Source organism: Temnothorax curvispinosus, unplaced genomic scaffold (assembly GCF_003070985.1).
Source record: "Temnothorax curvispinosus isolate PA1 unplaced genomic scaffold, ASM307098v1 QBEX01013556.1, whole genome shotgun sequence".
In the NCBI taxonomy this organism is placed as follows: domain Eukaryota; kingdom Metazoa; phylum Arthropoda; class Insecta; order Hymenoptera; family Formicidae; genus Temnothorax; species Temnothorax curvispinosus.
In genome coordinates this window covers 275335-302859 of record NW_020223336.1, presented here as the reverse complement: position 1 = coordinate 302859, position 27525 = coordinate 275335, and the positions used below count along the sequence as shown (strand labels likewise).

Here is a 27525-nt window from a genome sequence, read left to right as displayed (position 1 = left end):
AAATATTGCGGATATTATGATTTATAGATGCGACCGAATTTAATTAATGGCGATGCACCTCCGCATAAAATGCCTCTTTTGTAACATCTAAAATATCGAGCCGAAATTTAAATAATACCTTAAAATGTGAAATAATATTCGTTTATTATACAAGATATTGCGTTATTTTGTAACAAATTATATTTCCTTCGTTCGTAATAATATCTTGTTAGCGAAAAATATATCCCACTTGAATATACTCCACTTTAATAATATTTAAAGTATTACTTGGATAATTATATTGGATTCCTAAACTACTACAATTAATATGACTAACGATGAATTTTTTAGACTTTTTAATATTCAATTTTAAATATTTTTATAATAAACAATTTTATTAAAAATCGAAATTCTGTTTAAGTCTACACAGAGTAAAAGAAAGAAAATAACAAGAAAATAAATACAATTCAAGAGTTTCTTAATCGCTCGGTGATTCTCCCCGGCTGGAGAATAAAGTTCTCCCGAGCGTACCAGTGGAACGGCGCGGCGACCAGTGAAACAGTTCTCGCATCGACAGAGCTGTCAAACTCGGCAAGACCAAGTGAGGGTTTACCGGGTCTCCTATTTCCTCGCTTCCCTTCTTCTAAGCTTACAACTCTGATATCGACTATTATACAGACTGGGACTGTATAAACCTTCACACGCACCCATCAGTGCGAGAGATTGATGACGCCATTCGTTATTGGATAATTTCGCATAGCTCATTAGCTTGCAAAAGGGCACGGATCTCCGTTACAAATATCGTTATAATCCCATCGAAATTAAGGACTCTACGAATAGCTTCTCATTTCACAATCGCAAGCTCGTTTATGATGAATATTTTATGCGATTATCGCAATATGCGAAGAATTTTGTATATATTGATTGTTATATCCTTTCTTTCCTTTTATTCGCGAAATATGCAATATATTCGTTCGTGTCTTATTCCGTACCATAGAGCTTAGCAAGCATTGCAATGAAATTCCGTGAAAGTTGTTAAAATCGTTTCCCTCTCGAAAACTGCTTTATCGTATTCTACAATTTTGACCTACTTTTTGCAATGGGTTTACTGCCTCTTCAGATATATATTATACTTAGTAGGATTTCAGTGCCGTACATGACAATAACGTTTACGCAAATTTAAGTAAATACCTATAGAACTCATTATAGAAATATAATGAGGTACATACAAATAAGGTACGTACAAATGATGTACAAGTCGAACGGAAGAAATTTCAATTAAGTTGCGAGTTCAATTATTGATATAAATTGCATAGTTCGAATGCGCGGAATGGAATCTCTTTACGGGGAACGAGTTTATTAATAGAGCGCGAGACTATTACGAGAAATTATCGCGAGGTAAACGACGGGTGAGAGCAAATGCGTCGGTGGACGCAAAGCTCCCGGGAGATCGCATCGTCGCGTCTCGTTGATTTGTGTCTGATTTGCTTGCAAGCTGAGCGGCGCGGCGGCACGGTTCAGAAGATCGATATTCAAGGCGTATGTCCCGGGATGTCCGGGCTGATATCTGTCAACGCGGGTTTCTATGATCGAATGTCAACGGTGATATGAAAAGGTATAGATGCACAGGGAATGTAATGCGCCATTCTCTATTTATAGCCTACGTGGAGAATTGTGCACGCGCGAATGACAATTTGTTAAAACGAGAGAGAATTTCTCATGTATTAATTTATTTAAAAAACCATTACGTTAGATATTCGTTAAAATCTACGCACAAACCAAAAAGTTTCTAAGAGTTCTTGCTTCTTATATTTTAAATTCTATCTTTTTCAGATATTTTTCAGACTATATTAATCGCGAGAAATTAGAAAGAACAATTACATAATTTTATTTAAGAAAATGTAAAAAAAAACGAATAAATATAGTAGAGTATTTACGCTTGAGTCTTATATTGGAAGCGTAAAAATAAATTATTACAAGATGTTCTACTCTCGCTTTGAAATGCTTATATAAGTATCTTTTGACAAGAACATTTGTGTTTCGGTTTTATTCGTGCTACTTATTGATACCTTTGATATTTTTACATCAAAGGTACACGAGAATATATACTTAGTTTCCGTGGAAGACTGTTTTACACAAAGTGTTTGCTGAAACACGTGGACTGTGACGATTGTCGTTTCATTTATCTGAAAATAGAAAAGGAACGTATTTCTGCGTTAAACGGAATTTATTGATATATATATAAACCTATCGCCATTGACACTTCCGCGCACGTGCGATCGCATAAAGAAGAAATTGGTCATTCAAGGCACGCGCGATTAATGGCTTCATTCGAAGATCCGTATAATCGCCTGTTTACGCATGTATCCGCGCTTAGAATAGTCCGCGTGATCTTGAAGCAAACTTCCTAATGATCATTTGCAAATACATCAAGTTCGGGAACTTTAATCGTTTAAGGGTTTGCGTCAAACTTCCGAACGTAAGAAGCATAAACGCGCTGTATTTTTATTGATTTTGGCTTTCCGGAATATGTTTTTAGAATTTCTATGCATGAGCTGCTCTTATACCGTTCTCCCCTGCCGGCGAATAGTTTAGCTTAGAGGTACATTTTGCATATAATGTTTTGCGGCGTGACGCGCAACTTGCCCTTGCGCTACCGTTGCATTTCACGTTTCAGTATGTTCAGGATGTTCCAAATAATTTCTTTTTCTCCAATATTATATGTATATATGAACGACACAGGACAAATACAAATATAAGGAGTAAAAATCAGAAGGCTTCTTGCCATTAAAGTAAAGCCTAAGAAAAATTCAGATCTGTAATATGACTGACAATGCGTGATAAATCAATATGTCAATTTATTGAAGAGCTTGTTAAAAGAGGCCCACGAAAATTGTCTTGATAATTTCTTAATTTTGTTATAATCTTATAAATATTTTCTCCATCAATTTCAATAAAATAGATAATAATTATTAGGAATATAAGAAACAAAGTGTATATCGTGTATTTTTATAATGTTGCGTTGAAACTTTTGTCAGTGATAAGTTTAATAAGTTTCTTATTGATTTAAAAGTGTGCACGCGATAACTATAGGTTTTTTAAATGACTAATTTATTTTCAATAATAAATTTAATAATGTCAATAATTAACTTGATCTACTATATATATCATTTAACAAGCATTGAGAACTGGATATTCTTTTGTTTATATATGGCCATTATATTTTTTATTAAAGGGCAATGTAAGAATTCTAAATTATCTCTAGTTGGGTTATATGTATAGCAGCATTCAATTACATGTAAAAGTTCAATTCAATTGAATCATCTAAATTACTCCATTTGCTTATATTGTTAATAGCTAGACATTGTCTATTTCCGCACGAAGGTGAATTATACAGTTGATTTCATAAACCCGGTGTCGACCGCGACTGTGTCCGCGCTCGTTAATTTAAACGAAGTGTGGACAGTGTAGAAACTAGCATAGAGAGGAGTTAGGTTGGAGGCACACTGAACACAGGCAAAACACGATTAAAAGGTGACCTCACGTAGGTCCGTCTGGCTATTCGTCAGGATGCACGTGTCGGAAGTCAATTAGATACGAGCGGAAGTTGGTTCGCGGCGGGGACGACAAGGGTCAAAGACAGCAGAAAAGCCTCATTTTGCGAAACGTGAACGAGCCTCGAGGAAATACCGGCCGCTAAGTACACCGTCGTTCGCCATAACGCCGCAAATACGACGAGTATTTACACAATGCCCGGGAACGCGGAGCGGTGATTATGGTCGCGCAGAAAAGTATTTGCGTGCACTCCTCCTGGGGGAGTATGAGAACGCGTATAACATGGGATGCGGATGTAAAAAAAAAGTTACATCTCCAATCGTTTTACGACCGCCGACGACGGCGACGAGTGAACGCAGCCAGCGTGCTGTCATTAAAACTTATTTATTCTGTTACAAGGAAATGAATATTCACATAGAAAAAGAGTTACCCACGCATATTAGTATGTCCCGTAACTCTATCTCTTTCTCCCTTTTCTTCTCTCTTCTCCTCCTCTCTCTCTCTCTCTTTCTCATATTAATATTCGTGTAAATCGCTTTTCCATGCCTCCGGCATACTCCGTAAAATTTAAAGAAAAAAGAAAGTTACAATTGCGTTGAAAATATTTACGCCCGAAGCGAGTTACACGTGTACAGTTATAACTTTAGTCATTAACATATATATTAAACACATTGCATTAAAAGTTATTTTAGTAAAAATTTTTTAGAAAGATAAACTGAGTGAAATATTCGTTAAAGATAAATTTTAGATAATTAATTAACGATTGTATTAGGAATAAAGTAATATTACATGTAGGCATTATAATTAGAGTTAGTATTATTTCGAAATTATTTCGCTGTCACTTTGAAAATTTTATTGGAGAGATAACAAATTTAAATGAATATATATGAATACAATTGAATACAAAAATAATAATTAGAACGCGATCCTGGGATACATTTTTTAACGTTTTTTTAGGCTAATAATTACCTATTTCGTCACCACAAATACGTTTAATGCACGATACGGGAGTAATTTATCGATGAGGTCGAGAATCTAATTATCCTCCTCGTAAATACCTTACGAACCGCAAAATAGGAGCTTCGTTAGCTTCCTACAACACATCCGACCCGTCTATGCACACGTACATTTGCAAACATGACACCGATATGTTTGCATGTGACAAATAGTCACACCACGCAGACGAGATCAATGATAATGCGGAAGTGCCTGAGAGACGACAATTATAACTAAAGGCGGGAAATCACTATGAAATAATGCCGCAAACAAGATTCTTCTATATCATAAAAAGAGAGAATTGCTCCGCTGGTTCTCAAAAATATATAGATAATTTGATCAGTGCGCTTACGTTATCTGTATAAACAAATTTATTTAATAAACTTAACGAGTAGCAGAGTCATAAAAAATCTATATTCGTCATCGAGATCGACAATAAAAAATGACATTTCCTTGTTGCTTTTGATATATATTAAACGATTTTTACTAAAGTCAAATTCAATATTATAACAATATCGCGTTACTCGACGCGTGACGTTGGACGTTAATACGTAATATTCTGTTAAAGTAATTGCAGCGCGAATGTTATGAAACGTTACCGCTAACGTATTGGTGCGTAATATATCGCAACAACGGCGGTCTAATAAAGCTGGTGTATGTGGGCGGTTTTATTGCGGGACGTGTCGTTGCCTGCTCGAGGTAGACCTATTAGAGAATGCCTTTCTATCGGTGCATGCAATTTAGTTGCTTTTCCACACCTGGCAGTGAGCGAGAGAGAGAGAGAGAGAGAGAGAGAGAGAGAGGGGGGAAGGGAGAAAGAGATGAAAAGAGCGAGAGAGGCAAAGAGAAAGCCACGCGCGGTCGTTGCGGCTTGGTTGCGTTTACCGAATGCCATTTAGTACGAAGGGAAACTCAATAAACCCTTAATGGCAGTTCTGTAATAGTATCACAAATACTTAGATACGCCGCTGGTAGTCTTGCTATCATGATGCCACCGGTAAATCGTTTTCTCTGCTGGCCGTGACCATAAACGATACTGCTAATTAGACGGTAATCAAATCAACGGTGGTGGACGCCGAGCAGCGAATCTGCCCCGTTAAGCGTGCTAAACCTCGTCAACCCGTAAAATCCTCTTGTCCTTCCAAAAGTGAAAATTGGCTCACTCTTTCGCTTGAATGTTAAATCGAGTAGCCTTAATCAGAGTTATCCTTCAACGAGCTAATGAAAATCGGATTAACTGGTGTATGAATACAAGATCTATATCAGCAATTTGACTAAATGTTTCGCCATGTTGAAGTAAACATTTCAACCCCGATGCGCATGAAATTATTCCATATCGGGGTAAAATTGATAATGGTTCTATTAATAGTGATTGTTCATTAATATATATTTGATTGTGGCTTCGATAACAAAATGTTCACTTGTTGCTGGCTTATTCCAATAGCGCTTAATCAATCCACGAATTGTCATTGTGCCGGCAAAACTAGATTGCTAATTACCGCCCGATTAAATGCAAATAAATAGAATCGATAAGCGCCGTAGAAAAACGAAAGAAATGTAAGAAATAGCAAAATTGGTGATATAATCGCTATTAAAATAAATTGTTAAGAATCTTTAATAAGCCGCACACTGTGTGAAAATTGCAAGTTTTGGCTGCTTTTGTGGTAACGACTATATAGTTGTTCATTTCACGAATTTGCGAAGTCTCCATTAACGAGCTCAACAAGTCAGTTGCCGTGGCACTTTCGTGATACTGTCGCGAACAGTTCAAAGAACCTTGCGGCGTAGGATCTGGCGACAGCAGCTGATCGTTTCCTCTACGGACTCGTGCCCGTAAATGTCCTTAGTTCACTCGGTGATTAAATTAACGGCGACGCGGAGTATGGAATCCGTTCAATTATGATAATGCACTTAGCGGGGACAGATTAGCACGTCGGTGAGACGGGAAAGTTCCAGCGCGGTTAATTCCGCGGTCACGGCACAGTTTCAAGCCATCAAACGGTGCGAAAAGCGCCATTTATCGGGCCTGCCGTTACACGGAAGTCCGTGCTCGGAAATACAGAGAGCGAGCGATTCCTCGTACCGTACGATTTGTGAGAATCCCACAGGGATGACTGATCCGCAGTCATTTGCGTTTAGCGAATCCATCCGAGTTCAATATACTACTACGAACATTCGCGACTTTTAAAATTTTGTACTTTAACATATTATATATAATAATCATATATACATATGGTGTTATGGTTATATGTATATGGTTATATTTAAACGTTTTTTTTTTTACGAAACCTAGAAATATATGCAAACATACTGCATTCACCGTAAACGCGTAACTGTAATTATATTAAAATTGATTTTATGGTTTCTTGGTAGATGGGATCAAAATCAAATATTTTAGTTTGTTATTCGAACATACGCTTAGCTCGCGTAAAAACGGAGTAAATATTAAATTATCAAACTAAAGAATTAAAAAGTTATTTCTTATTAAAAGTTATTAGCAAGCACGTCTAAGTAAACGTAATTAAGAATTATTTCAAAAAATGTTCCGTAAAAGAATTAGGAATGTGTGTTGATTTTAGCATTGCATACATGTAAAAATAGCTATATTGTAAAGTATTTTTATGAATACATCGCGATAATAACGGGCATGTTTAGAAAATAATGAAACCGGAGTAGCGCGAACGTTTGCGCAAGCAAACGTCAATTGACAAATGGAAATAGGACGTTGTGATTGCGCGCACATAGCGTATACGGAGATCTGGTTATACACACGTCGCCACGAACACGTGCGTAAATTGGCATAAACTCTGCAATTAACGTTTAATCGGCCCTAATCGCGATGCAATTTAATTTCACGCGTAGGTCTAGGCGGATGCCGTGCACTGTTTTGTTGTACCGCTGCTCCTCGATTACCGTTTTAATCGATCATTCATCGGACATAAAACGAGTTCTCGTTTTATTACATTCTAAATTTGCCTAGCGCGGATTTCACAGCGCGATAACGCTCTTTAAAACATCCCCAGGAAGTCGTTAGGCGATCGTTCTCCAATTAAGCAACTGCGATTTAATTGATGTATTTTAATAACGACTTTCATTTGATATTTTATTAATCCGTCGTTCACGGCTGCAAATATTCCTCGAATATTTGCAGAGAGCTGCTCTCATCGTAGAGAAAGGATTGCGAATGTTGTTTTAATGGATATTATGTAACACTCGTCATTTGTGAAGTAGAATTTTATCTGACAAAGCTCGTTTTTCCATGCTTTAAACATTTTTCGAGGATGTTACGTGAAATTTCCCGAATATTTCTATATCTACACAAGCATGGATATGTCGTAACTTTTATATTTTGCCCTAAAGAAACATAGCTTTAGCACTAATGTACTTGTTTATTTAACTTGTTTAAAAGGGTAATACCGTCGAAAATGTAATACAATCATTCGGAATTATATGGATTTTTTAAATTTTCATGCAGTTGCCTTTGGCTATTTTTTGTAAAAAATTGAATTCGTGCGCATATGGTATTTAAGCAATATGTTACGTATACGCACGTACGTGTACCATTGTGTTCCTAAATGAAAAAAAAATATCTACATGAAACAATGTTTATTTTAGTGTATAATAAATAATGTGATAAATTATTTTGATCAATTTTTACATTAAATATTTTTTAATACATTGTTATTATGAATAAACGTGAAGATAATTTTTATCTGTTCATAACATCGAAATTTGGAAAATTTACATCTGTCACAACCGGTTTGAATTCTCGCGTTATGCATGAGAAAATCATGATTGTTAGGACGGGCCAGCTGTGATATTGATCTGAGTGTTACAAAGTTACAAACGTAGTTTCGACGCGTGTGACGGATACACAAGTGTATGATGCTATACCTCAAAACATTACGTGAAGTTACTTCGGCGATATTCCCCAAATTTCATCCCAATGAATGGGTTTCGAGCGGCGACATATGGTGCGCTCGATGCGAGCATGATTTCTCCGCGGTACTATAACATTCACAATATTCACTACGATATGAAAACAGCACCCGTTGTGACCATGATGAACAATCAAAGTCCATGCAATGTCATGGGAAATGCAAAAAGAAATATTTCTCTATTTCGAAAACTCGTTTTGTAGAACTAGATTTATCAAGAAATAATTTAGTATACCTATATGTAACTTCCAACCGTACTTTTACCTCGACTTTTACACGACTCGCTGATGTGCAAATTCGTGCTTTCATGGAAATAGCTTGGTTGGAATCTTTTTATTTTAGGGTAGATTTATTTTTTTCAGGAATGTTAGGCACGAGACAATTCTAGCAAGGAATGAAATAGATTGACATTCTTTTCGAAAGGGAAACAGATAAAAATAACAGAAGCCAATGTATGCAGTGCAATTGCACTGTTAAAGCATTCAGTTATTCTTTTCAGTTTTTTCAGTTGTTCTTTTTTTACACTGGTAATATATATTGTCTAATTAATTTACATAAAAAGATGCTTAAAACTCACCAAAAAAAGAAAATAAATACTTTACGACATATATTTTTTATTAAAAGGTGAAAAATAAAAAATTAAATCTTTGTTTAATATTTTCCTTAACCATTCTTCATTTTTCAAGCGAAAAATAACGACAATTCGTCCTAGTTATTAGAAATACTCGGCATAATATCACTTACGATTAAAACTATAAAAGACGAAGCAAGTTTCTTTTTTTTCAAGTCTCTCAAGCTTTACATTGAGTCACAATCAATCTTGATTTGAGACTATCAAACTTGAAGAACAGACACTCTCGCTTAAGTCTCGTATATCAATGACAACTAATCATCGTCGTCCCCTCTTCATCTTTTATCGCTTTCGTTGTTGAGCTTAACCTACCCTTCGTTCGTTTCTTGCAAAAATGAGAAAAAGGAAACCTCGAGTAGACCGTTTGAAATCGACATTTCTCTTTTTGGCATTCGTAGGGGAGAAATCACGTGGGGTGGGACTTTACCTCAAAGCCATTAGGGAATGCTGGGTCAGTCGCGAGACGTCAACAAAGTGTGCGATAGTGGTCGCGCGCGCGGCGCCGGCGGGTCGATGAAACAACGGACGGCTTTTAAAAAAGGATCCCGCGGACTTATCGGTGATACTCTTAGCGCGTTTTATTGATCCATTAAGCTCCCGTTGAAACGTCAGGAGGCGATTCGGATCGCTTAATTATTAACCACGCGTGACAGGTGCGTCTCGGCCAACCTTGAACTTTCGGCACTTTCGGCTTTGTACGTAATTGGGATTCTCGTGAATATTTCGTTAAGTTATCCTTTATCATTTTTTAGGTCGTGGGGAAACGTTTGAGAGGGGCTTCAAAAAGAGCACAAGAACGTTGAGATATTATGGTTACAAAAGGCTGCGCCATGTGTGAAAAAGGGAAAGAAAAATATATATATACTGTTAACCGTGGACAACACTTGCGCTTTGAACGGCACGTAACAGCACTTTTGCAAATATCTAAGGGAAGACCTCCCTCCGTGACGTTTACGACAAAAGGTGGTTATACCCTACGTTTTACTCGGGTTTTCATCTCGCCTAGGCACGAACACCGCCTTATTTACTGTTGCCTCGTGCCACTCGCGCGCGTATCTGCTTAATGAACTCGTGTACATTTATTCATGACTGTATAACAGTCCGGTTGTTTATCAACTTCAGGCAAACCGAAAAATGCTAACAGTTGGAAGATACAAAATCCACTAAATTCAGGACATTTGAATATCTCTCTCTTGCAGTTCGAAAACATATATGCTTTACTTAATTAGAATGTTTCTTACTCAATGTGATTAAACAGCTAAAATTAATTCGATCTGCGATACTCTGATTTTTCCACTTGCGTTGCACATATGTAACGTTAAACATGTCTCATTCGTTTTATTCAACTAATAATCGCGACGATCGCAATTAATGTCAACGTCTCGCGATAATTAAACATTCATCGCTGAACTTCGTGGATCTGTCTCTTGGCTTGCGTCATTCGTTTTGTCTCGCATTTTTTTTTTCATATTAAAGATACATGATGCAAGAATGAGGTAATCGAAGTGAAATGCCGCGTTTGTGTTCGTCAAACGAGGCCTAAAAGGGTTTTCAAAAGGCAGCGGAATTAGCGGGGAATTCAATCTTCCTTCGCGAATGCATTGTCTCCGAAACCTTTGTTAACGCTCGGTATTGTGCCAAGAGGGCGACTTTGTTTAGAAACAAAGTACCTAGTGCAGCGTACGTTGCTCGCGCATTTCACAGACTCTCCATGCCGTCATATCAGAATCACGATACAATCACCACACGAAAGTTTCGTGCTTATCGAGTCCCTTTGACGATTCGCGACATAAAAACGGGTCAGTAGTCTCACATTACAACGAATTATTTTTCTACAGTTGTATTATGGCAGAGGGACATTTTAGCGACAAAATAATGTATAGGACTGCGACTGTAGGACAATCGCTTTTGTGTAAAAACTGATTTTTGCGAACCGATCAACAGTGATAGAAATATTTATCGTACAGTATCACTTTTATTTTTGCCTTACACGAATATGAGTAGGTACAATTAATTATTAATCTAAATTAATCGTTAATTAATTTTTAATTAATAGCTGCATAAATCAATAAGGCAAATATTGAGAAGCATATATTACTCACATATATGAAAATTTATTATTCAAGATTTTAAAAGATAGAGATATACGTGAATTAAAATTCAATTAAAAACGTATAAATTTATTCAGTGCATTCCAGTATGATATTATATGATTAAATAATATGTGATAATTATTATTTTTACGCATTAATCTTTACACGTATTTGTTAAAAAATCGCCATGGTTATTATATAATAAAAAAATATTTAACAATTTTTAAGCGTAATAAAAATATTGTGACAGATGTTGTTGAGTTAATTTAAACTTACGTAAGTGTTTGTTTATATTTCGATCGATGGATAATATGCAGGGAATAACTGCTGGCCGGTTTTCGCAAGCTTGTGCTTGTCTTTCTAAAATTTCCACAAAATTAAACTAGTATAGCGGTATGTGCTTAAACAATAGTGTCAGCACTATCACAGGACGCGAGCTGTAGAACAGATTATATAATCCGAGTTAAGGCAAATGCCGACACACATGCTAAATTACGGATCACAGCATGGCAATTAGACGAAGCCGGAAACAAATACGAGATTTTCGAAAGTCAAAGATTAATTATTTCTATTTACTTAAGATATTGAATATATAAATTTACAATTATTACAAAATAAATTTTATTATCGCTCACGGCCCATTCTCCGGGTACGGTGTATAAAATTCTATTAGAGGCATATTGCAGTTATGCACATACTGCGCTACATTATAATATATTATTACTACTAAATTAATTACTAAAAGGTTATGCAACATGCCGTGCATTGCTTGCTTCGCTAAACTTCGTTAACGCGATTAAATTAGATTAATTAGGATTCTATTTCCGGTGTCTTTTTTCTAATAATATAATTAATTATATTCTGTGTATCTGTGTATGTAATGTATATAAATGAGAGTGAACGTTTCCAGGATATAAATTTTCGTCCAAGTTTATTAACTGTTAACAAATGATCTAGCAAAGACGTATATTTATGTTTCTGGAGACGTAGACGTTCGTTCTTTCGTTTTCCCACGCGATCGCGTTTACTGTCGAGCGAGAAGATGCCGTTCTGGCATCGACGCAACTCGAGCAACTCGAAGCCGCAAGTCGAAGGGGAACCATGGGGCATAGCAATTGCATCTTGATTGCAATTCCACGCGAGTGAACGTCGTCCATAAATTATACCGTTAGTTTTGGTAGTTGCATAAACGATGCGAGCGAATATTCGGCACGCGCGTGGGCGTGCTCGCCCATGTTACCTCCATTATCTCGATTGGAGCTCGATCGGCTGGTCAACGTGTCGTGCCTAATAATATGCCGGGCGTTATTGGATACACATGCACAATACGTACATTGCACGCGAAACACACCTGCCGATTCAAGCGATGCGTAAAGGTGCATTTACACCTAGTAATATAAGCGGGAACTTTTACTGTCGATTCCATGCGTTACTAATACGAGCAAGTTTTTTCATCAGTAATTTAAATCGCGATACTATTCTTTTACTAAATAAACCAATAAGCACAACAAAAAGTGAAACTTTATAACTGTGTGAATCGGTTTATGTATATATAACTGTACATTTATTTTTATAAAAATTTTTTGTGTGAACAAAGCTTATGACTGAAATTTGAGATAGAGATCATTGATAAGCATTTCTTACTGATTCTTAAAATGTTTATTTTTTTAGTATTTAAAACAAATTTATTGAGCGATGATAGTATTCTTTGGATTATATAAGTACTTTTCGCTTGATTTGTGTGAGTAAACCTTTAGGTATTGCCATGCTTCATAAATCGATCGTTTGCTCAGGCGAAACTCACGCTCACTGTCCAAACTCTCGCTCGCGAACCCCCTTTAACTGTCAACTGCATGGTGTTGCTTTCAAATAGCATCCAAATAGACGACAATCATATACTATAGCATCAAACTTTAGTATCAAAATCAATAGTATCAATAGTATCAAAATCTCACTATCTTTACGCGTTTTCTTTCATTAAAAGCAATAATGTCGCAGCACGAAACACGCATATCTCTCATTTTGAGAGATATACTGCCGCTGTCTTTTACACACATTCTCTCCAAAGAAAATAAAATAAATGATAGAGGCTTAATGACGCGACGTCACGCGATCGATGTGTTGAATGATCGGTTTCCAAGTGCAAATATATTGGCAATTACGATACCACAACAATTTCCCCATGGGAAAGTCTGATCAAATTTCAGAGGAAATTTAGTAAGCAAAACTAGAGCAAAAGACGGTAATCGTCTTAGGGCACTGCCCTGTGCTAGGATTCTGTAATAATTATATAAATTTTTCGACACTGAGTAATAACTCACGAAGAATATAAAATACGAGAGCTGTAATAATATCTTTTATACTTTTTTTTAGTTTCGGTATAAATAGATCCTTATTACTATCAGCTAAAAATTTACTTCCTTATACATAGAATGAAAATTCCGAATTTTTTCAAAAATCTTAAATAAAGAAAAAGATTGCGTACAAATGTTAAGTCCGTTAATATTATATAAGTTATAGAGTTATATGTGTGTGCTGTAATTTAATTCAAAACTATTCAAAAACATTTTTAATTTTCATATGCATTAATTAATTACAGATTACAAGTAAATAAGAAGCAGAGTAATATATAACTTCATTAATATTGATTAAATTTATTCTTATTGTTAGCATAGATGGAAATAACTGTTTTGGCCTTTAAAGGTCAATGTACATGGTATTGCATGCTTGCAGTGCCATAAAAGTCACAAGAACTCTATCCAACCTTTAAAACGAGTATTCTATTTCAATGGATATTCTTATCTCGCCTACACAAACACATAGCATAACAAAGTCGAAAACTATAATAGAAAGTAGAAAAAATGTCAGATTCAAAATGTCAGTACATTTAAAAAAACTTGTCTGATTTTTTAATTATTTTTTATTTTTTTACGTAATAAAAACTATTATTCATGTATTAAAATAAGAGAAATAAAAAAACAGTTTAGAAAGAGAAATTTCATTTAAAATAAAATTTTTTTGCTTATGTATACAATATTTTATAAAATCATCTTATGTGTGTGTGTGTGTGTGTGTGAGAGAGAGAGAGAGAAAACTGAGCAAATTCTTTCGAGGCATTTATGTAATTCATATCTCACCATTATTGATCTATTGCGATATAATAAGTATCTTCTTGAATTTTAAATGAAATTAATGGAAGCTCTGTAATATGAGCGACACTAATATTAATTAATTCAAAACGGCATTGGAAACGATTTCACAGTGATTGTGCTGTCGCCCTTATTAACGACTGGGACGTTTAGCTGTTTCATAGTCAGCGTTCCCTCGTGAACCGAATTAATGCCATACGCAGAAAGCGGGAATTTACAATGCTGGCTTATACATGCGTTTATATACAGTGCGATTTAGATTCCGACGAAGGACTGTCGCTGACAATCCCTTTGAATGAACCCAAAGCGTTTATGCGCGCCGGCTGCTTACTCCGCCGCGCCTGGGCCATATGTTGCTAACTCATGCTAAGCCATGCTGAATTAATATCAAATAACAGCGCGCACTAATCGCGAGGGTCGCGGCAACGAGAACGACATATCTACGTCATTTACTCCAGCCCCTTTCGCGACTCTCCGAATTTATATTTCGCTTTATATCGGAAATGACCGACGCCAAACTAACTAACGTGCGCGCCCCGAAACTTTGCGGACCTTCACAAAGCGCGCTGTTCGTAGTTTATTATTACTTTGCGCGCCCACGCTTTGTGTGCCGTCCCGCATTGTTGCAGGTTGCAGGTAAACGCGACATGCATGCAAGAGTGAGTGCGTGCATACCGTGGCAATCACTAGGTCAGTACGCATCTCCCTCATCGGAGATAACGGTCGCCCACAATCCTACGCGTTTACCGCTAGATGACATAGATCCAAGTCTGCATGAGACAATGGTATTATGTAGAATAGATATAAACCTAGCAGTCATACGAAGTGCAACTGCCGCATATTTTAATTTTTACTTTTTACTAATTTTATTCTATTAATATATAATGTCTCGTTAATAGAATGAAATTAAGAAAATGGAGCTGAAAGATGGAAGGAAGGTAATTTATCTGACGGTTTAACGTTTTAATAAGAACGAATTGTATTTGTCGCATTTATTTCTCCAGTCGTTTTGTTTTTAGTCATATGAATCAAATTTCTTCGACAGAAATAACGAGCGCTCGAGATAAAAGCTGAGTGAATATTTCCGTGGCATTATTTTTGTTTCATATTGTCAGAAATCGTTATTACTTTTGAATGTGACGCTCGTAACGAATGTAGTAATCAATGTTAAAGACTGTCATAAAACTACCTATCATAAGCACCTTGATTGATGATTTACTCAATACATATTCTGCTAAACATAAGAACAATATTATTTTGTATCATTGCAAAATAATACAAATAACTGAATTCGTGGAATAAAATTTGTTCTACTCGTTGACGTTCGAAAATCGCTGCAGGATATTTTATAATATTCATAATTCTCTTGTCATTCTAATAAAATCCAAATTAAGACATTAAAATAGATATCTTTTTACTGACGCACGTTCAATAGATTTCGGTATCTCGTCCCATAAAATTTTTTGCAGGCATCAATACTCTGCTTTCAGTTGCGTTAATACAGTGTACAAATATCTATTCTGCGAATCATAATAGCATGCATTTCTAATTCTACCGCAACGAAACTTAGATGTTACAGGTTGCTGGCACGCGTTCATGCCGCAACAATCAATTATTTCAATCCAAGCTGCTCTCGGATGTTCGTAGATGAGACAGAAACTAATGCTCAGCGTCGCTCGGCATCGGTAACAAGTCGCTAACGAGTTGCTCGATGTAGTCTTAATCAGACTTAATAGTCGGATCGCGCGATCGCGAGCAGCAGTTCTCGCTGTTGCTCGCTGTGCACGCTATCCTGTTACGCGGGAATATCCCGGCTGAACAAGGATTCCGTTATACGCGGATGCGCGATGCAGTCGTGTCGATTGAGTTATCGGTATTACGTATTACCACTGCCTGCTGCAAGCGGCTATCGCCATTACACTCCGCTTACTTCGACGTTCCTTCCGCTTATGTTGTACGTGTCTGATCGGTGCCAGTAGTTGCCCCGTAACTGCGGTCAGACTGCGCCGGTAGTTTCTGACACGTGCACGTGAATTGCATACGTAGTCAAGCCCAGAAGCCAATAGATTTGATTGTGTGTGCGTGTGTGTGTGTGTGCCTGTATATAATTTTTTATATATCATAAGTTACAAAATGATACACGTTTGATAATAGATACGTATTTTTTAGATTCGCGTGTATAACTTCTGCTGCTAAGACTTCGGATTTCTGTATGCAAAATATCCAACGTGAATTAAATTCGATCTATCTCTTATAAATTTTTATTAAATAATATAATAAAATAATGAATGGAAAATAATAAATCGGTTATTAATATCTTAACATAATTTGTTACGTCAGGATTAAATATAACCGCAGAGGGGAACATTTTATAGCATATAACACAAGATTTTCCTCGCACGTTTCGCAAAGGCATTTTGCATAAGAATTTATGTAGAAAAATTAGATATGTATATTAAATTCTTAGAGATATGTATATTAAATGTCTTAGAGATTCAATCGATACTTTACATAACTCTATAATCGATAATTACGGAAAAATCTCGTCGGGCGGACATCTCGTTCAAAGTAAAGTACGGTATAATTTTGTCTCGATAACGGATCGAAATAAATACTTTATCGAAAGCTGGAGTATGCGAGAAATCAGTGCATGCGAAACCGGTAGCCGATAATGCCAAAGTTTCCCAGGATGCAGCGCACGAAATTGAGCCGAAATTCGATTATAGGCTACGGATGGCCGCGCAATTTGCGAGTACGAGTGCGACGCCTTGTACAGTGTCGTCGGATAATGCACGAGCTCTCGTCCCTTCGTCGGTTAAAAATTTCCGAGGTTCCTACGAGCAGGAAGAGTCACGAGATGTTCGCGCCGTTCTTGGTCGACCGATAAGACCCGAAATTGGGCCGCGTATCTCGAAGAAATGTTCTATCAGGACATCTCGAGACATCTTTACAGATAATTTCGTTACAATGAAAGCCTCGGAATCACCGCCGTTGCAATTTCCCACCAGACGGTGGAGGGATATTGCAGGGATCCGGGAAATATGTGCCCGGACAAATTACGTTGTCAGCGGACGAACGGAGAAAATTTCGACGATAACGTGAACAAGATATTGATAAATTATTGGAATCAAAAGTGAAACATTTTTCTTTTTACTCCAATCTATCGTATTTTACGTCTGCCGAATTTTAAATAAATAACATGACGTTAAAGATTTCTTAAAGAAAAAAACTAAAAATTGTTCATAAAATTTAATAAAAAATTAATTTCTAGAATATCTTTAATTCTCATATTCATCTATAAAATATATTTTTTGATTGATCCGGAATCCCCTGTATATATATTCAGCAAACACAATTAAACTTGAAATTAAAATCTTTATTCGCGATTTTCTCGATATATTTTTTTATATAAACAAAAACTTTATAAAATATACTTTTGTCGATATTAATAGCGGCAATTTTCTCCTAAAACGAATAAAATTGAAATCTATGTTGTATGAATTTATATCCGTCGGTTTCGATAGAAACTTCATAATACCTCGCTATTCTCGGTACGGAGTACGTCTCGGAGTACGTGATAAAGTGCATCGCTGCATCTCTTCGGACTTTCGTCCGGAAGTCCGAAAAGATAAATCGCCGCGTGCTCACCGCCATAGTTTCAAAGTCGCGACTAGACATTACGATGGTATTAATATTCAGCTCGCATAGCCTCACGACATCGTTTCCGAAGATCTCGCGGCGTTTTTCTTTCCCAAGACACCTTATTCCTCTTCTTCGTGAAAGAATAAAATAAAACGACAGAAGATAAGAAGGGAACCACTCTCATCTCGCAGCTTGATTAAGAACGTGCGACTTCTGCGGAGTGTCAAAAGCGCATCTCGGCCGCACCTTCCTCGTCCTTTCCTCCTCCTCTGGGCTTTACTTATCTATTTCGCGCTACATCGGCAAATCGGGTCGCGAGAAATCTGACGTGTGCAAAATGCTGTCCTACTCAAGTAAGACCCTACGTCTTCTGTTCGTCTTCTCTTTGTATTTGCGCGTATCGCGTTAGGACAATGAACATCGCTATTTCAAAGGTGAGAAAGTACCGACAAGGCGTCGCGTCGGAAAAATGCGAATTCATATCCCTGCGAACGTGAAGGTCTCATTGCCGTCACGTAGAGAGCGTTAAAAGGCTGGATTTGAAAGCTTGCTCGCTTGCTCGTAACGGCAATTCGCCATTGAGCTTTACGCTGTCTGAGGAACGCGCATATTGCGGTCTACGCGTGAAAGTATACCCTTTTACCGCACGACGGTGTTTCGTCGCGACAATCTCTTTCGAGGGTCGGCGATTTTTCGTTCCCACTCGATCGGACCGAGACCATTCATGGTCTCGTGATCGCCGGATCATACATCATCGTATTGTGCCGAACGGGTCGATATCGTTAAGGAAAATTGGGTATCGGTGACGGCGTTTGAAAATCGCCTATCTCGCCCAAGTATCACGATACAGAAATGTCAGATTCCTTAGCAATATATATATTGTGATAGTATCATGATAAATCGATCCAAAGACTATATATTGCATACTTATCACGATTTATCGAAAATAACGTAATGCTATAATAATCCATTTGGCAACTCAATAGTTGAATTGTTTATAATTATATCTAAAGTAGTTTCGTCGGTGAGATATTTCATTCCATGAACACGGAATTTTTTACGAGTATGAGAGACTTTTTAATCCGACGATGCATTCGCGATGTTAAGTGCGTCATATGCGTTGTAGAATTATAGTTGAAACATGTGAGATAGAAGCAAAAGTACTTTCAGTATTAAGCTTTAATATATATCATTTTAATTTAAATTTCATGTATTACGGCTACTTTTCGTTAGAAAGAGAAATTATTCAACATTTAAGAATACTTCAGAAATTAAAATAAAAATCATGCTAAAAGCTGTTCTGACATTAAATGAATTTACAATATATAAAATATTTTAATTGTCGCCGTTCTTTCTCTTTTTCTTCCTCTTCAATAGTTAAAACACACGTGGCTAGATCGAGTAGCGAGAACGTCGATAGAAAAAGAAAACCGACGATATTTTTATTGAGATTTTATATAATTACGATTCTCTTCTAACGTGATAAGTTACGAGGAATACTCCTGGCAGTGATTGCACATTTAAGCTCTATTTTGTTCCACGCGCGACTTGTGAACGGTTTGCTTTATCGTAATGGTGCAATAAAGCAGAAAAAATACACTCTGATATAGGTGGCAATCTTATATGTTGTTTTACGATCGCACGATCGAAGTTTCGCTTCTTCGGCATCACGGGATGGCACCCGATACAGAAGCAGCAGAGAAGACCCTTGAAATGACGAAATGTTATAAGGACCCTCCGTTGGGTATCGATTTTCGATAGATGATTATGAGAGCTATTGACGTACTGCGGCCAACCGCGGTATTTTGCCGAGTATACATATTGTCTGGTCGAGCAAAGTATATCTTCTTTCAATATTGAAATCTCGCGTATACAACAATATAGGTAAAAAAAAATTCAATTGTAAAACGATAAAAAAACTCGAGATATTGATATATCTGTGAATAATATTTTCTATTATAAATCCCTCGATTCAATTTAAAATACATTTCGAAGCTTCATTTTTAAGGATTCGGAAGAAAGTCGTCTTCAAGCTCTTTTAGAAACCCATCATTCATTATTTCGTCGTCGGAGATTCAGCAGTCGACTTCTTGCGAGAAAGGAGCAAATAAAATTTGTCCCATCTAAATCTGTGTCAAAGAGGAGAATTTGCAAAATGTCTGCTGTGAAATTAGGACTGCCAGATGTTGTAACGCCAATAAGTTTTATATTACGACTGTCGCTCAGCTGCGCGTGCGAACCCACGCGCTTCCGCTGACACGTGCGATTTAAATCGCTTAATCGCATCGCGCTGAGAGAAGATCGAAAAGCTTTCTAACAGATTCAATATGAACGTTATATGGACTCGGTAAGAGGTAGTTTTCAATAAACGCTTGTAGCTGAATCGAATACCTTGGTTATACAATGCAATCCACCTTCCTCCCGTATCTTTATGCTCCTAACAATGAATTATCGGTTGCGAGATCGAACGCTTTCTCGAGTAATTCAGCGCTACCCAAAAAAAAAGAAAAAAAAAAGAAAACAGTTTAGGTGTTCCGAGTCGAGGATTTAACAGATTTTTGCGATATCGAACCGATATCTATTTTTTTGAATAGCTAATTCCTTTTTCACTAACTTTTTAGATATAAAAAGTGTTAATAAATAGACAAAAAAAGTTTATGTTTGAATTATACATTTATCGCTAAATATACTTGTCTAGTCGTCGTTTTATTTCAATATTATACAAATAAAATTCGGAATTAGCTAACTATATTTTGCGTATGTGATAAAAATATTGAACAAAGATTCAGATTAAAAAAACCAAGTGCTTAGTGCATTAAACTCTTATTCCCAGAATGCATTTTACTAACAAATCGGACATTATAATCGTGACGCATAGTATCTTGACTTTTTAAATTAATTCTTCCCACCATTCTTCGGAAGTATATATTTGTCGCGGACTTTTGTATAACTTTTATAATTCCGTGGCAAAATTACAAATCATTTACACAGTTCCAAATGAATACTAATAATATTTTAAAAGATTAATTAAATTAATAGCTCATATCTCAGCGCGAAGAGAGAGGTGAATCAAGCTCACTCTTTTTCTCGTCGTTAATTTCCTGCGAGAATTTAATTCGCACATTTCCTCGAATAAAAAAAGAAGTCTTAAGACCTCTCGTAACATGCTTTGTCCTCTCTATCGTTGTTGAAGAGATGCGCGTGCTTTTTTCGCCTCTAGCAACGCGAGGTGCTTTCAATGTACGAGAATCGGTACGTCCGCTTTTGCGCCAGAACGGATAGGTATATACGAGCAGCACAGAATCCTCTCCAAGGATAATGGCTGGACGAGAGGGCTCGAGAATGACCTAGGCGCAGTGCGCACTGTGCATGGTATAACTTATATATATCACGAAAAGCATCATTGGGCTGCCGCGTCGTTTCCTTTTACGCGTCTGGTGAATGCTATATAGAAAGCGGAGAATTATACTAATTTTGCACGCGTCGTTTCGTTTATTTCCGAAATAATCGAAAACGCATACGAATGTGTGGAAAGTATATATGCAAAGCTGCCTAGGGCGAGAATCGCGCGAACACATACGTTCGGAATATGAATTGCTTCGTACCTATACGAATAGAGATAACGATTTTAATTTGCTTTGTTATCACACAGACGTTATTTATATCCTTCTTATAAGATAAAATATAGCGCAAGGGTCTCGAGCGAAAGCTTCCGCGTTGCTTACATCTTGCGCGTATTACCGTGTATGCTTTTAAAAGTGTCGCTATCGATTTTTCTACGTATCTTGCTGCGCGGATAAAGGCGAGGATTAAACGACATCTTTATAAACATTTCGCTAAAAGGGAATTCGAGAGCAGACTATTAAAAAATGGAAAATCTTGTCTGCCTGTGTTAAGAGCGGAAAATAGTTGATGCGCAAGGGCTTAAAAATTGCGCGCCCGCGTGGCGCAAGTAGAATCGCTGATGTTTTGCAGTTTTGCAGTTTTGTAGAAGAACCGATAGCGATGGATCTTCCTTTGAAAATGAATGATGGGTAAAAATGATGCCGTATCCGAAATGTTTCCCTGTTATATTTGACGATCCGTCAACTGAGCCGCGTTAATTGTCGAAATGTGTCAAATCTTTTCGACAGGTCTCGTCGATAAACAAATCTCTTGTTATTTGCAGAATCGTAACACATATAAAGAATATCATAAGAATCAGTTCATCATTTTAACGAACAATTTTTTGACAAGCTTGCGGTAAATATCTCCTTGAGAAAAATGGCGAGGAAGGTTTTCATTTTTGCAATTTTCTACTTATGGACTAAACTGACAATGAGTAAATGAATCTAGAATTGAAATTTTAAAAAAGTTAATATTCCCTTGTTCAAATTTAAATTACGCGGACGACTGGGCAGTATTAACCGTTTTGTTGTAATTGAGAAAAAATTCGATAAAATCTGATGTTAAAGTTAAAACCGACGGCCGCGGTAGTTATTTTTCTCGAGATGGACACGAAAGAAATTGGGATGTCTGTCAGTTTCTTTTGCTTTCCTTTAGATAAAAGAGGATTCTGCCAGTGGCTTGTGATATTTGCTCGAAGCAGGACTATAAATAACGCCGCCACATTATTTTTCTCCTGCTATATCGCTTCCGATGCGATATCGCTCCCCAACGGCGAAGGGTACACACGTCTGCATTACGTATTACAATTTTTATCCCTCGCGACAATTGTGAAATTGATATGTAGCACCTGTAGCACGTTCCATCAACGCCCATACCTTCGTCTTCAACGCGCCTCCGTCTTATAAATACGGACGGAACGGAGCGAGATGCTGAGTAAACAACTCCCGAGTAAGTAACTAAAGTTTGCCTAAAAGTTACGAGACATCTTGATCCCCGAGCATTAAAGATGATAATTACAAGGAGATTTCTTGTTGAAATATTCGAACGATTAAGCCGATTAAGGGATCAAGATCCTTAATCTTTTGAAAAACGGCACCGGAAACCGCGTGGCTTCGCGCGCGATACACGCAGCCATCTCGAAAAGCCATCTTTGAAATTTAGCAAGTTTAAATCCGTCATTCTAATCCTGTTTCTTAAATCTCCACACGAATAATTAACGCAAATACTTCGTCGCACTTGATAAATCTCCGAGTGTTGCGTCGCGTCTCTTAATACGCATGCATTATCAATAACTCTTTCGGAGTTTCCCCGCGGAAATGGAAATACTTGGAATTGATTTCACCGAAGGCGCGTCCTAGCTCGTACAATTTTCACGCTCGGATGCACCACGAAGTTGCTTGTTTCATCGAACACGTCGAGCCCCGATTCGCGGCCGTCCCGTTTATCGGAGTATTCCTTCCATTCTGTTTCGACGATTCATTCCGTTCTATTTTTGAAGCGTGATAACGTGCATTAACCTCGGAAAAAAAACGCTTCATTAAGCCCGAAGTCGAGGGAGACGGCTCCTTCCGAGGTGATATTTTCGGCTAGATATTTTGCCGCGACGTCGCCCTCCCCCGGCTCTCCGAGCGACAGGCAGCGTCTGCCTAATTAATCGCGCGGAGTTCTTACTGTGAATTATTAGCGAGGCGCGTCATCCTCGCTCCTCCTCCGTTTATCACTTAATGCCTCGCTTTATCGTCCCCGTTCACGGTCGCTGAATTTGACTTTTAAATCGCATTCGTGCCCGCTGGCGGGAAAACGGGGGCGTGCACGCGTCATTCCTATTCCCTCCCCGCTCCTCCTATAGTTTTTCCCCTCGCAAAAATTTGCTTCAAAGTTTTGACGAGTAGTTGACCGGTGGGCAACAACGATTTAATTTATAGATATAGCGAAATATACAAGAGATCGGCCTGCATTTTTGACGTTTAATTTCGCAGTTGCGCCCCGACGACTTTCGACTTTTTTTTAAATTCATTCCGGCTTTTTAATTAAATACATGGAAAATTTGTTGTTCGATAAAAATTGAAAAATAACAATTAAATCTGTTTGTTTTTGATTCATTTACCTTACTTACTTGGTTCGCGAGAAAATTCGCCAGACTCGCCTCTAGCGAGACGAATATATCAGACAGATACATTTGTCGCCGATTATGTTGTTTGATACACACACGTTTTATTACGGTTTATAAACGCGACAGGTAAAAAAAACTGATCAAAAACCCCTTGGTGCGCGTTTTTCAACAAGCGACACAAACGTCGTTCTATCTCTCTTTTTTTTTGGCAACGAGTAACCGTAAGATAGAACGACACTTGTGTCGACTCGTGTCTACTTGTGTCGCTTGATATTTTCTTTTTTATCACATCAGGTTTATCTGAAGCAACTTCGTTATTTACGTCAGCCACAGAGATGCCGTAAAAAGAAAGGACCTCTATGTCAAGCAAACTTTTTTACCTTGCATGACGGAAATATTCCGGTAATAATTTAGCGGGCAAAAAAAAGTGAAGTACACTCACCGTCATCCGGTGTTGCGAGCGGCGTGTCGTAGACCCGAAATGTTTCGCCTTCTGTACTCCGTATAATCCGCCACGATTTTCTTTGATGTTCTCCGATGCACCTGGGATATACTCCAACACACTCGCGGACGCGTTCGTGAAATGCGCAAACCAGTAAATGAATTTCTCTGTCGAACGATGCCAATCGTGGATGCAGAGAGACATACGTTAGGTCGCGATCGCGCGGCGGACCAATTATACAGTACAGTTTGCTCGTCAGATTCATCCGGCATTCATCGACTCCGATTTAGGACGATTTCGCCCGAAACTCCGATCAACTTAATCGGAGCGATTAATTCAATAGAATTGCAAAAATGCAGCTTGAAGCAAAATTTCTAAATGTATAACTCGTTGCTCCTAATATTTTTTCTCGTATGTATTATTAAACAAGAAATTAATAAGTTGACCAGAAATAAATTAATCACCAATTATACATTGCTTGTGATCTAATATGTTTTTCTATGTGTTAAACAAAAAATTAATAATTTTCTATGTCAATAAAATAGTACAGGTATTAATCGGCAGGATTGCTTAATTAAGATAAAATTTTCAACCATGTAATTCGTTGTCCCTCTCTCTCTCATATTAAACAAGAAATTAACGAGAAATAAATTAATTACCGATTAATTTAACCGGAGTCATCGTCAGACGCGACGAGCGTTTCTGGCAATTCTGACGCCACTTAACGACGAGAAAATCACGGAAAGTATCACGTCTCGGGCGATTATGGCGGACACGAGCGAATATCGCAGGCAAGCGTAATCCTCGGCGGAATCACCCTGTCCCGACGAATCTCTCTCGCGCGGCGATCCCTCGACGCTCCCTTTCGACGCTCCTTCAGCGATCCCGGATGCTGAACGGCAGTAACACGGCACTTGGGACGCCCGTCCGCGTCCGGCCGACGTCGGTCGCCCGATACTCGCGACACGTGAAATATCCAACCATACACAACGCCCTGTAAGTTTATACCAGGAAACTGCGACGTGCCGACATGCCGACCGACGCCGAAACGCGAGACAGACAGCGGATCGCGAATGCCGAAACGACGGACGAGTTAATCGCGTTCGATCACGATCGATACCAACTGTTCCACACACCCCGGGACAATCGTCCGCAGCCGAACGCGACACTCGACACTTGTCCGTGCGCAAAATTCGCCCGGATCAGTCAAAGAGACGCGGAAACGCGGAGCGACGCGGCCGAGCAATCATCCGCGACGCGATGATGTACGTGACGTGTACGACGTGAACTAATCGGCAAGTGCTACTAGTGCTAGACTGAGTCACGTGACGCGTCCTACTCGCTCCTATTCGCTCATTCGCGCGGGAAAACTTTTAGCGGCGCGATATTTGGAATATTATTAATGAGAATGAATACATTGAGAAATGATTAGATTTTTTATAAACAAATGAAATCTCGCTCGTGTCTGATTAAGTTTCGTCTCGTTCGGTGTTTAATAGTTTCTCACGATGCCGGGTATTCGAAGCATCGCCGAATATTTTCGTCGTCGCACTTGGACGCGCGCGCGCATGTATGAAAAGTTTACGTAAAAAACATCTCTTGCATTTCCCACGTATTTTCAGACGATAAAATGGCGCCTGTTTTCTGCCGGTTTTATTTACGATCGCGAACGCGATACCTATATCGCAGATTTCAAAATTTGCCTGGACGTTGTTCATAATAGACGTTGTTTGATACTTTTATATCAATTACACTTTTCGTGAAAATTTTTTAGAATTTCTCTCTCAGTTAATTGCGATAACGAACAAGAATGTTTCGTGATATTTTTAATACAACGTCGAAAATATATAAAGTAGTTTCATTTTACGCATACGAATCTGTTTACGTTATACGAATTTATAAAAAAGGGCACATTTTCTTTTTTGAGAGAGAAAACTATCGTATCTGCATTTATATTACTTGCGTTGCATCTCGTTTAGTCGGCTTGCAAGAAATATTTTATAATTATTATTAAATTGATAAATGATACAATTTTTTCTATTATTATAATCTTTTACATTATGTCACTTGTTCTGAAATACGCGACTATCGTAGTAAGTAGATCGAGCAATTTTGGTTTATATATTTACATTTCCGCTGTGTCGAAGGGAGACGTGCCGTTGAACTTACAAATCACAAATAGATTCCTCGATTTATTCGTACAGTGAGATATATAAATGTGAAGCAGCGTGCAATAAGATCGCAGGTTGAGTAGCACCGATTTATTAGTATTTATAGCACTAAATGTAATACTGAGGAGAAAGGACAGAAATATCTCTGATATTTATATTTATATATGCTGCGGCGAGAGAGAAAGTTTCATTTGGTTAGGGCTTGATCCGTAATCCGGTCTTCGCGCGGACAATAAATTCTGCTTGCCGGTACAAGAGAATGGATATTAGTTTCTCCTTCGCCCTCGGGAATTCCGCGGATCCTTCAGTTCCTTCCTCCTCGTTCCGTTCGTCATCGCGACGTCTCCGTTTCACGTCGCTCGTCTCGCTCTTTCTCCTCTCCTACTCCTAGCGAACAACGTTGTCGCGATGGTTGCTATGGGAATACCCTTCGCAGCTTTTGTTCGGCGTCGAGCAACAGTGTGTCCGATTTTCACTCCTCGTATTTGATCCACGTGGCTCGATGCGCGTCCCTCGTTTCCTTCCTCTTTTACCATTGATCGTATTCCACGAGCCTTCTGGGACTTTCGCGCGACGTTGAAACGTTGTTCATTCGTCAGCGAGATCGCTTCTTGTCCAACCTCGAAGAAAACGTTGTTACGCGTCTTATCCTCGTGTTTTATCTCTCCGGATAAATCCTCCGGAAGCGCGGGTAGCCACGGATTTTTCCTCGGACGTCATCACCGTATTCCAAATATCATCTTTTGATTCTTTGGCTATTCAGGATGACCGAATGGATTTTCCTCCTCGAACGATTCCGAGGGGAAATATTGTGATAAACATAGTATCGTTTAAAGAGGAAATATTTGTGTAGGAAATTGAAATTCTTCTCCCGCTGGTTTTTTTAACTTTCTGTCACAAACCGTGTATTTAGCATCATAAAATAGTG

At 38.0% G+C, this 27525-nt stretch overlaps 2 protein-coding genes across 7 annotated transcripts in view; one reads left to right on the top strand and one right to left on the bottom strand.

Annotated features, from left to right (window-relative positions):
• LOC112463683 overlaps positions 1 to 24770 on the bottom strand; it is a 41878-nt gene extending 17108 nt beyond the window's left edge. The window contains exon 1 of the mRNA XM_025030191.1: positions 24427 to 24770. Within this exon, the coding sequence (XP_024885959.1) occupies positions 24427 to 24691 (265 nt within the window). The 5' untranslated portion in view covers positions 24692 to 24770. The remainder of the gene's footprint in view (positions 1 to 24426) is intronic.
• The window catches only part of LOC112463680, a 123739-nt gene that overhangs the window by 55959 nt on the left and 40255 nt on the right, over positions 1 to 27525 (top strand). The gene's annotated exons all lie outside the window — the stretch shown is intronic.